Genomic DNA, 12568 nt, shown 5'->3' on the forward strand with positions numbered 1-12568 from the left:
GACCTAAGAAAAGAAATTTCTTCACATAAAGAATCACGTGATCTTCAAAATGCTAATTATTAGAGTTTATAAAGACTCCTGCATATGATATTAGCACCACAAGGGTGCTTATAGCAAAACAACCTTGGTTGGAATTCATTCTTTATTTTTGCATGTGAAAGCAAAGGAGAATATAGGGGAGAAGGACTTAGAACTGGTAGGTAGAGACAGAAGCATACACATTTAACAGGGAACCTAACAAATTTCATTTCATCATCTGTAACTGTCTTTATAAACCCATCACTTTATAAGTCCACCACATCTATCTACCATAGTGGGTCTCAAGGTGTGGTCCCCAGCACAACATCAATATCACCTGGAAGTCTGTGAAATGCATATTGTTGGTCCCTACCTCAGCCTTACTGAACCATTCTCTGTGGAAGGAAACCAGGAATCTGTGTTTCAACAAGCCCTCCAAATGACACTAAAGCTTGAGAACTAGTAACCTATGGAAAGTCAAATATCTTTAACCATGAGACAGAACTAAATCATGAAATTCTAGAAACTGAGTGGCAGAATTTTACTACATTACAATGAAAAATGTGGAGGAAATTTTATTAATATTCTCTCTCCTCTTTTATATGGCATTTATTAAAAAATGCTTTCCTAATACTGTAACTGATATTTAAGAATTTTCCAATGATTTAAAATTTGCAGTCCAGTCATAAGGCTTATTTGTGCCCATCGAGATAGAACAATAGCAAAAGTTGTGAGGAAGGATGATGCTACATTCCCAGGCAAAACTTACAGGCTGAGTACGCCATATTATAAATTGCTAAACTTTGAATTAAATTTTCAGTTCTTCCATGAAATCAAATATGAAGTTATCAGTAAAAACTAAACAGGCCAAAATGTATATAATACTTCTACAGAGTTTTCACTTTGCCCTATGAAAATTTGCCAGAGGGGACAAAATCCTGACAAAGAGGCAATTCTCTACCAATTTAATTCAGGCTACTAACATTCCTTTGTAGATGGAAGATAAATACCTTTAAACTGCTTGATCATGCTCTGATGGTTTTCAATGGCTTCCTTTAAAATCATTTCAGGCTGGTCCATTTTCCACCGCCATTCAGTGCCCACTGGATTGGTGTGGTGTCTAGGAAAAAGAGGCAAAAGTTCTAAAAGACTCCCTGTAAAAAGATCTCAGCTAGTCATTTACTATAAGGTAGTCCATAAAAATCACAAAATCAGAGTTGGTTTCCTTCTAAGAGCTCAGCTATTTATAGTTATATTTTCCAACTTATTTTAAGTCAGGACACCTAGCAGAGAGGAGTGGATAGAGAATTACCTTCCGGCCAAGATTGAGGTTTTAATCAGAACAATACAAAATGTGCAACCCTCCCTCCCAGCCATCCACCACCAGGCTAACAAGCATCCAGTAACAACTAACAGTAGAATATTGAGAATATTGCCAGAAGAGTTGCAAGATCATAGTGATAAACTCTTCCTGAGAGGCAGTGCAACGGGAAGACCTAAAGCTCATGATGGATCACACATTGAGGAAAAACCTCTAGCAAATCAGCCCCCATGCTGCACACAAGGTATCCCTAAAAGGTACCAACAATAAAGGCCTAGCAGAAAGGAAAGGTGTGCCGATTTCTAAACACAAAAAACATTCCCCTTAGTCTCTAACGTACTAAACAAGGTGTCTGACTTTAAACAAAAAATTACGAGACATACAAAAAAGTAAGAAAAACAACACATTTCTAATAGACAAAGCAATCAACAGAACCAAATTCTTTTGACACAAGTGTTAGAACTATTTGAAAGGGAATTTTTAAAAACTATGACAACTATGTTAAAAGCCCTAATAGAAAAGGTGGACAACATGGAAGACCAGATGGGTAAATTCAGCAGAGAGATGGAGATTGTAACACATAATCAAACAGAAATGCTAAATATGAAAAAATAGGCCTTTGAAAGGCACAACAGTGGACTACAAACAGCTGAGGAGCGTAAAAACTTGGAGAGGCCAATGCAAATAAGCCAATTAAAACACAAAGGCAAAAAAGAAATTTTTGCAGTGAAAAAAGGACACAGCGTCCAAGAGCTGTGGGAAAATATCAAAATGTCACAAATATGTATAATTGGAATCCAAGAAGGGAAGAACAGAGAACAAAACAGAAGAAATTGTAGAAAAATTACAGCCAACAATTTTTCAAAGTTAATGAGAAACCACCACAGATCCAAGAAGCTCACAGGACAAAAATCAGGATTATTTAAAAATAAGAAACAGCCTAAAAATACCATATTCAAACTGATGAAAACAAAAGAAAGTGAGAAAATCTTTAAGTTAGAGAAAAAAAGACACATTACAGAAGAACAAAGATAAAAATTACATCTGACATCTTATCAGAAAACAAATAAGCCAGACAAAATTATAATGATACCTGAGAAGAATGCCTAAAGGAAACAAAGGAACAAACAAACTTGTCAACCTGTTGGAAATATCTTTCAGAAATGGAGAAATAAAGACTTTTGCAGACAAAATCTGAGAGATCTCCTTGACAGCAAACCTATATTACAACATACAATAAAAGGAATTGCTCAGACAAAAGAAACAAGATACCAGATAAAAACCTGGATCTATACAAAGAAATGACAAATGTTAGAAAAGGAAAAAATAAGGAAATATAAAATTTACTCTTTTTTTTTTTACTTCTAATTGCTCTAAAAATAAGTGACAGTGTCACTAAAAGGAATACTGACGTGGGCCAGCCCTGGTGGCCTAGTAGTTAAGTTCAGCACGCTCTGCTTTGATAGCACAGGTTCAGTTCCCAAGTGCATACCTACACCACTTGTCTGTCAGTGGCCATGCTGTGGTGGCAGCACACTTACAAAAAAGAAAAACTGTCAATGGATGTTAGCTTAGGGTGAATCTTCCTCAGCAAAAAAGCAAACAAACAAAAAGAATACTGATGTATTGTGTGTTTACAGCTTATGTAAAAGTAAAACTTATGCCAACAATGGATGTACAGTGAATGCCAAAGGATGTAAAGCAGAATAGGGAATACACTGTTTTAAAGTTTTTACACTACACATGAAGTGGTATAATATTGTCTAGAGAGAAACTCTGATTAATTAAAGATATAAATTGTAAACCTTAAAGGAAGCTCTAAGAATTTATAAAGGTATAAAGATAATAAACCAAGAATGGACATAAAATAAAATCATTACAAATGCTCAATTAACAAGCAACCAGGCAGAAAAAATAAAAGAACACGGAGAACAAATAGAAAACAGAAAGACTGTAGATTCCAATCAAATCATACCAATGATCATTTTAAAAATAAATAGTTTAAATGCACCAAGTGAAAGACAGTGATTATCAGATGAACTTAAAATACAAGACCCAACTATATGAAGCCAGCATTACCCTAACACAAAAACCAGACAAAGACATTACAAGGAAAGAAAACTACAGAACAATATCCCCACAAACACAGACACAGAAGCCTAAACAAAACAAAACAACACAGGGGCAAGCCCCATGGCCTAGTGGTTAAGCTGGGTGCGCACAACTTTGGCAGCCCAGGTTCTGTTCTTAGGCACAGACCTACACCACTCGTCAGTGGCCATACTATGGCAGCAACCCACATACAAAATAGAGGAAGACTGGCACAGATGTTAGCTCAGGGCTAATCTTCCTCAGCAAAACAAAACAAAACAGGTAGCAAATCAAATGCATTAACATATATAAAAAGGATAATGTGTCACAACCAAGTAGTGTTTATTCCAGAAATACAAGCCTCTTTCAATATTCAAAACTCACTGTATTTCGTCATATTGACAGAGTAAGGAAATAAAGAAATGTGCTAATTTAAATAGATGCAGAAGAAGTATGTAACAAAATTCAACATCTATTCATGATAAAAACTCTCAGCAAACTAGGAAAAGAAGGGAATTTCCTTAATCTCATGAAATGGACCAAAAAAATTACTTATAGCTAACATCAAACTTAAAGGTAAGGAATGAATGCTTTCCTCTTAGGATCAGAAACATGGTAAAATGTCGTTCCTCACCATTTTATTCAGCATGTAAATCTCATGAAATAAAGCAAGAAAAAGAAAGGAAAAACTAAAACTCTCTTCACAAACGACATGATTATCTACTCTGAAAATTCAAAAGAATCTACAAAAAGTATACTAAAAATGATAAGAATTAGTAAGAAAGCCTAACAAGTGCACAAGATTCATGGTCAATATGTACAAATCAACTGTCTTTACATATACTAGCAATAAAAAACTATAATTTGTAACTCAAAGAAAAGAAAAACTTTAACAACAAAAAAAATTATACACATAAGAATAAACCTAAAAATATATATGCAGCATCTGGATGCTGAAAACTGAAAACAACTAAGAATACAAGTGAAAGACCTAGACAAAAAGAGAGACCTAATGAACTCACGGACTGGAAGATTCTATTGTTAAAAACCTATAGATTAAGGGAATCTCAATACTAACCCCAATTAGTAGACAGTGACAAGATGAGTCTAAAATCTATACATAGAAGCAAAAAACCCACAATGGCTAAACAATTTTAAACAAGGACAATCAAGATGGAAGACTCACAATAACCAATTTCAAAAGACTCATAAACCTACAGGGATCAAGACAGTGTGACAAAGAGAGAGAGACAGAACAACAGAACACAATGAGAGACCAGAAATATATGCACACATATACTGTCAATTGATTTTTGACAAGATGTACAGGTGATTCAATGGAGAAAAGAGTCTTTTTCAATTGTTGCTGGAACAACTGAATATCCATAGGAAAAAGAAAAAAGAGCTTCTATCCATGCCTTGGACATCATCAGTAGTAAGACAAATGGATAGCATGAATCTTCTTATATGATGTCATGAGAAGGGGGTATATTTCACACACACAAAAATCCATAATCTAAATGTATCATTAAAAAAACCACAAGGCTGCTGCTGCCACAGTCACCACGGCCATGCTGATGGTGGTTGTTAAGACATCAGGAAAGTAAGCGTACTTTCTGAAGATATACACTACACTATTTAAGGATTAAAAAAGTGCTCACTGAGGGGCAGGCCCAGTGGTGTAGTGGTTCAGTTCGCGCACTCCACTTCAGTGGCCTGAGGTTCACGGGGTCAGATCCTGGGTGTGGAACTTCACCCCACACATCAAGCCATGCTGTGGTGGTGTCCCACATGCAAATAGAGGAAGACTGCCACAGACATTAGCTGAGAGACAATCTTCCTCAAGCACAAAGAGGAAGATTGGTAACAGATGTTAGCTCAGTGCCACAATTCCTCACCAAAAAAAGAGGGGAAAAAAGTACTTGCTGAAAATGATGTCAGCATCATGATGGAGTGAGCTCTTCCCTTAGACTCTGGTCCTAAGGTACAACAAAAAAGACATTCATAAACCAACAGAAGAAATTCATGCCACACAACAGACATCTGAGAGTCTCTTGCAGCCATACATGTAAAGGGGGAGGTGCTGGACCCTCCAGGAAGCAATGGAAAGAGGTAAAGCAATATCCTCTGCCTCCCCGAACTAAGGTGACCTGGGGCATGGGACTATGTTCAGCTCTGAAAACACAGAGGGTAGGGAGCAGTCATCTGCAGGAACACCTCTGGAATTGGAGTTGAGTCCGAGTGCTGGGAAATGCTCCACAAGGAAGAGGCTAAGCAATTGTGGAGGCATATTCACCAAGCCAGGCAGCTCAGGAGGGCAGAGAGCAAGGGCAAAGAGGGAGTACCCCCAGGATCATGTACATGAAAGCAAGCACTCCTCCTCCTGCATGGCACACCAGCTCCACTGGTTGGCCAGGGCCAGGGAGTGCCACAAGAGCACTGGCACATACACTGTGTAAAGCAGTGGCAGCCAGCATGCAAACGCAGAAGGGCCCTGTTATCATAGCTTCCAAGGACAGGAGCAGCTAAGGGGGATCACTGCAGGCTCAGAATGCACATCTCCTACCCTACCCCAGTGGCAGCAGGTGGAATCTGCAACCAGATAGTACCACTATGAGACAGAATAAATCCATACCATCAAATAGTATGAGGACAAATATTAACATTCCAGACGGGAAGGAAAATGACAAGCACCCAGAAATCAATCCGAAAGGCATGGAAATTGACAATCCATGTCATAGATAACTGAAAATAGCTGTCATAAAAAGACACAACAAAATACAAAAAAACTCTGAAAGACAGTTCAATGAAATCAAGAATAAAATTAATGAATACAGGGAATCCTTTATAAAAGAGATTAACGCATTAAAGAAATACCAATCAGAAACGTTGGAAATTAAAAATACAATGTATGAGATAAAGAAAAATGTGGAGTCCTTAAATAACACAGCTGATATTATGGAGGAGCAAATCAGCAATCTTCAGGACAGAAATATAGAAATGCTTCAGACGGAGGAGAACAGAGAACTAAAACGAAAAAGAAATGGAAGAAATTCTCCAAGAAGTACATGGCTCAATTAGGAAATGCAACATAAGGATTATAGGTATTCAAGAGGGAGATGAGAGGAAGAAAGGAACAGAGACCTTGTTCAAAGAAATAATAGATTAGAACTTCCCAAGCCTGGGGAAAGAGGTGGAATTACAAGAAAAAGAAACTAATATAACTTCTAATCACATCAATGTAAAAAGTTCTTCAAGGCATACATTAGGAAATGTGGCAAAAGTCAATGAGAAAGAAAAAAAAATATTGAGGGCAGCACGGCAGAAGAAAATAATCCACAAAAGGACCCCTATCAGGATTTCAGTGCACTCTTCAATAGAAATCTTACAGGCTAGGAGAGAGTGGAGTGAGATATTCAAAATTCCAAAAGACAAAAATGTTCAGCAAACAATACTCTACCCAGTAAAAATATCCTTCAGATATGATGGAGAAATAAAAACTTTCCCAGATACACAAAAGCTGAGGGAGTTCATCGCCACAAGACCCTGCCCTACAAGAAATGATCAAGAAGGCCCTCATACCTGAAAAAAAAAAGAAAAAGGTTTACAAAGCCATGAGCAAGGTGGTAAATAGGAAGATAAAATGAGAAAATTGCAGTTTTCTATCAGAACGGGTTAGCAAACAATTATAACAATAAAGATGGAAGGAACAAAAACAGAAAAAATAACTACACTCACTTCATTTTAATCACAAACTCACAACACAAAACAGAATCAGCTGTGACAATAACTTAGGGGATGAGGAAAAGGATGGACTCTACTTAGAATAAGGAAATAGGCTAACAGAAAATGGACTATCTCATTTATGAGATCTTTCATACAATCTCCATGGTAACAACTAAACAAAAAGTCAGAAAAGAGACACAAATGGTAAGTAAAGGTAAAAATGAGACAGCCTTCATAGAGAACCATCAAACTGAACTGGTAGTCCAAAATACACAGGATGACAAACAAAGCAGATAGAAGAAGAAGGAGAAAAGAAGTGATAAAATGTCAGCATTAGCCCTCATGTATCAATAATTACTCTAAATGTAAATGGATTGAATACTCCAATCAAAAGACACAGAATGCATGGATGGATTAAAAAACAAGCCCCAACGATTTATCCCGCATCCAGGAAATACATCACAGCTTTAAAGACAAACACAGGGTCACTGAAGGGATGGAAGATGATACCAAGGAAATGGCAAACTAAAGAAAGCAGGTGTTGCCATACTTATACCACACAAAGTAGACTTCAAGACAACAAAGGCAATGAGAGAGCTTTGGAGTGACGTCAGCAACATGGCAGAGAGAGCTCTCCCGTTAAATTCTCACCTCTAAGACACAACAAGAAGGACAGTGATATACGAACAGAGGACATCCACACACCACAAAAGACGTCTGAGAGACCCACACAGTCCTATGTCTAAAGTAGGAGGTGCTGGACACCTGCATGTAGTCAAAGGAGGTAAGGAAATCTCCACATCCTGAGCACGACCCTGGGACTGAATACATATCAGAGAGGACAGGGGGGTGGGGGTGGCCCTCTGTGAGAACACCATCACTCTACAAGGTCCCTCACAACCCAAGGGAAAGCCCCACACAGAGGTGTCCAGCAAGTGTGGGCATGTATTCAACAAGTTAGCACTCCAAGAGACCACATAGTGAGGGCAGAGTGAGAAGCCCCTGGATCACACAGGCAAAAGAAACTGCCAGTCTCCTTGACTGGTACTGCACTTCAGCTGATCAAGAAAAGCAGTGGCTGTGAGCTGAGCCAGGATTGTGACAGGCTCAGAATACAGAGATCTTGACCCCGACCCAGTGGCAGCAGGTGGAAGGTGCAACCAATAATTACCACTATGTGGAGGCACAAATACACACTGTCAAGCAATATGAAAAAATATATTAAATCTCCAGCTCAGAAGGAAAATGACAAGTACCCAGAAATCACACCTGAAGGCACAGAAATCTATAACATAACTGAAAGAGAACTCAAAATACATATCATAAAAAAACTCAACAAGAAACAAGAAAACTCAGAAAGACAGTTCAATGAAATCAGGAACTTCTCCATAAAAGGGATTGAGACTATAATGGAGAATCAATCAGAAATACTGGAGATGAAAAACACAATGGTTGAGATTAAGAAAAACATAGATTCCCAGAACAACAGAGCTACTATGATAGAGGAAGGAATAAGCAATCTTGAGGACAGAAATATAGAAATGCTTCAGATGGAAGATGAGAGAGAAGTAAGACCAAAAAGAAATGAAGAAATTCTGCAAGAAATATCTGACTCAATTAGGAAATGCAACATAAGGATTACAGGTATGGCAGATGGAGAAAAGAAGGATAATGGAGCAGAAAGCTTGTTCCAAGTAATAGCTGAAAACTTCCCTAACTTGAGGAAAGGGCTGGAAAAACAAGTGAAAGAAGCCAATGGTCTCCTAACTATATCAATATAAAAAGACCTTCTCCAAGGCACATAGTAGTCAAGCTGGTAAAGGTCAATGACAATGAAAAATATTAAGAGCAGTAAGGCACAAGAAAATAACTTACAAAGGAACCCATATCAGGCTTTCAGGAGATTTCTCAGCAGAAACCTTAAAGGCTAGGAGGGACTGGAATGATACCTTCAAAATTCCAAAAGATAAAATAACTTACAGCCAAGAATACTCTATCCAGTTAAAACATCCTTCAGATACGATGGAGAAATAAAAACTTTCCCAGACAAACAAAACCTAAGGGAGTTCATTGCCCTAAAAGCCCACCCTACAAGAAATCTTTAAGAAGGACCTCATACCTGAAAAAGGAAAAAAAAAGAAATGCAGTTACAAAGCTCTGAGCAAGGAAAGAAATCGGTAGAAAAAGTCAGAAAATTGCAGCTTTCCATCAGAACTGGTTAGCAAATATTTAATTATGACATTAATGATAAAGGAAAGGAAAATATCAAAAATAAATATAATTTTGTCATTTTAATCAGAAACCCACAACACAACATGGAATAAGATGTTACAATAACAAGTAAGAGGGGGTGGAGGAAAGGGATGGAATCTGCTTAGTCGAAAGAAATAACAGGCTATGAGAAAATGGACTACCTCATCTATGAGATTTTTTATACAAACCTCATGGTAACCACTAAACAAATAATTGGAGGAGCAGAGACACAAATGAAAATTAGGAGAAAACTAAGAAAACCATCACAGAAAAGTACTTAACTGAATTAGTAGTATGAAATACATGGGATGAGAAACAAAGGAAACGAAACAGAACCAGAAAATAAGTGATAAAATCACAGCATTGAGCCCTTATATATCAATAATCACCCTAAATGTAAATGGATTGGATTCTGCTATCAAAAGACAGAGTGGTGGGATGGATTAAAAACCAAGATCCAACAATATGCTGCCTCCAGGAAACATATCTCAGCTCCAAAGACAAACACAGAGCACAGGGATGGAAGACAATACCCTAAGCTAAAAGCACACAAAACAAAGCAGGTATTGCCATACTTATATGAAAGTAGACTTCAAGACAAAACAGGGAAAGAGAGACAAAGAGGGGAAGAATATAATGGTAAAAAGGACACTACAACAAGAAGACATAACAATTATAAACATATATGCACCCAACACGGCAGTACCAAAGTACATAAACTAACTATTGACAAACTAAAAGGAAATTTAGCAACAACATAACAATAGTAGGGGATCTCAACACCCCACTTGCATCAATGGCTACGTCATCCAGACAGAAAGTCAACAAGGAAACAGAAGAATTACACAAAAGACTAAACCAAATGAACTTAATATATATATAGAACACACCATGCCAAAACAGCAGAATACACATTCTTCTCAAGTACACGTGGAACATTCTCAAAGATAGACCATGTGCTGGGGAACAAGGTAAGCCTCAATAAGTTTAAGATTGAAATCAAGCAACTTTTGCAACTATACTGCAATGAAACTAGAAATAAACTACAAGAAAACAGCTAGGAAAAGGACAAAAATGTGGAGACTAAACAACATGCTACTGAACAACCAATGGATCACTGATGAACTTAAATGAGAAATCAAAAAATATCTGGGGACAAATGAGAACAAAAACACACCATACCAACTCATATGGGATGCAAGAAAAGCGGTCCTATGAGGGAAATTCACTGCAACAGAGGCCCACATTAACAAATAAGAGAAACCTCAAATAAGCAATCTCAAACTACACCTAACAGAATTAGAAAAAGAACAAACAAAGCCCAAAGTCAGCAGAAGGAGAGAAATAATAAAAATTAGAGCAGAAATAAATGAAAATGAAACAAAAAAGACAATAGAAAAGATCAACGAAACAAAGAGCTGGTTGTTTGAGAAGATAAAATTGGCAAACCCTTAGGCAGACTCACTAAGAAAAGAAGAGAGAAGGCTCAAATAAATAAAATTAGAAGTGAAAGATGAGAAATTACAGTGCATAGCACAGAAATACAAAAGATTATAATACTATGAAAAAGTATATGCCAACAAATTGGACAATCTAGAAGAAATGACAACTTCTTAGACTCATACAACATTACAAAACAGAATCAAGAAGAAATAGAGAATCTGAATAGACCAATCACAAATAAGAGATTGAAACAGTAATCAGAAACCTCCCCAAAAATAAAAGTCCAGGACCAGATGGCTTCTCTGGAGAATTCTACCAAACATTCAAAGAAGATTTAATACATACCCTTTTCAAACTATTCCAAAAAATTGAAAAAGACAGCACATTCTACGAGGCCAACATAACCCTGATCCCAAAGCCAGACAAGAACAACACAAAGAAGGAAAATTAAAGGTCAGTATTGCTGAATGAACATCGATACAAAAATCCTCAATAAAATATGGCAAACCAAATACAGGAATACATTAACAGGATCATAAAACACGATCAACTGGGATTTATACCAGGAATGCAGGGATAGTTCAACATCCACAAATCAATCAACGTGATACACCACATTAACAAAATAAGGAATAAAAAGCACATGATCATCTCAATAGATGCAGAGAAAGCATATGACAAGATCCAACAGCCATTTATAATAAAACTCTCAATAAAATGGGTATAGATGGAAAGTATCTCAACAGAATAAAAGCCATATATGACAAACCCACCGCCAACATCATACTCAACGAGGAAAAACTGAAAGCTAATCCTCTGAGAACAGCAACAAGACAAGGGTACCCAGTCTCACCACTCTTATTCAACATTGTACTGGAGGTTTTGGCCAGAGTAATCAGGCAAAAAAAAAGAAAGAAAGAAAAGCTATCAAAATTGGCAAGGAAGAAGTGAAACTCTCCCTATGTGCAGACACAATGATTTTATATACAGAAAACCCTAAAGAATTCATTGGAAAACTGTTAGAAATAATGAACGACTACAATCAAGTTGCAGGGTACAAAAATCAGTTGCATTTCTATACTCTAATAACAAACTAACAGAAAGAGAACTCAAGATTACCATCCCATTTACAATTGCAACAAAAAGAATAAAATATCTAGGAATAAATTTAACCAAGGAGGTGAAAGGCACATAAAATAAAAACTCTAAGATGTTAGTGAAAGAAATTCATAATGAAATGAAGAAATGGACTGATATTCCATGCACATGGATTGGAAGAATAAACAGTTAAAATGTCCATACTACCTGAAGCAATCTACAAATTCAATGCAATATCAAATAGAATCCCAATGACATTCTTCATGGAAACAGAAGCAAGAATCCTAAAATTCACATAGAGCAACAAAAGACCCCGAAGAGCTAAAGCAATACTGAGAAAAACAAACAAAACTGAAGGCAGCCCAATCCCTGATTTCAAAATACACTACAAAGCTACAGTAAACAAAACAGCATGGTACTGGCATAAAAACAGACACACAGATCAATGGAACAAAACTGAAAGCCCAGCAATATAGTCTCACATCTGTGGACCGCTAATCTTCAACAAAAGATCCAAGAACATACAATGACAAAAGGCAAGTCTTTTCAATAAATGGTGTTGGGAAAACTGGACAGCCACACACAAAAGAATGAAAGTAGACCTATATCTTTTGCCAT

The 12568-nt window shown here is 37.0% G+C and overlaps 1 protein-coding gene across 11 annotated transcripts in view; it reads right to left on the reverse strand.

Moving 5' to 3' along the window:
• Nucleotides 1-12568, reverse strand: part of LOC106831846 (S-adenosyl-L-methionine-dependent tRNA 4-demethylwyosine synthase TYW1) — a 213488-nt gene that overhangs the window by 114524 nt on the left and 86396 nt on the right. For all 11 annotated transcript variants that reach the window (XR_011494170.1, XM_014842270.3, XM_044746296.2 and 8 more), the window contains exon 11: nucleotides 1029-1138. Coding sequence is in view for 10 of the 11 variants with exons in the window: in XM_014842270.3 (XP_014697756.3) it covers nucleotides 1029-1138 (110 nt within the window). In the remaining variant the exon portion in view is untranslated. The remainder of the gene's footprint in view (nucleotides 1-1028; nucleotides 1139-12568) is intronic.

Source organism: Equus asinus, chromosome 14, assembly GCF_041296235.1.
Source record: "Equus asinus isolate D_3611 breed Donkey chromosome 14, EquAss-T2T_v2, whole genome shotgun sequence".
In the NCBI taxonomy this organism is placed as follows: domain Eukaryota; kingdom Metazoa; phylum Chordata; class Mammalia; order Perissodactyla; family Equidae; genus Equus; species Equus asinus.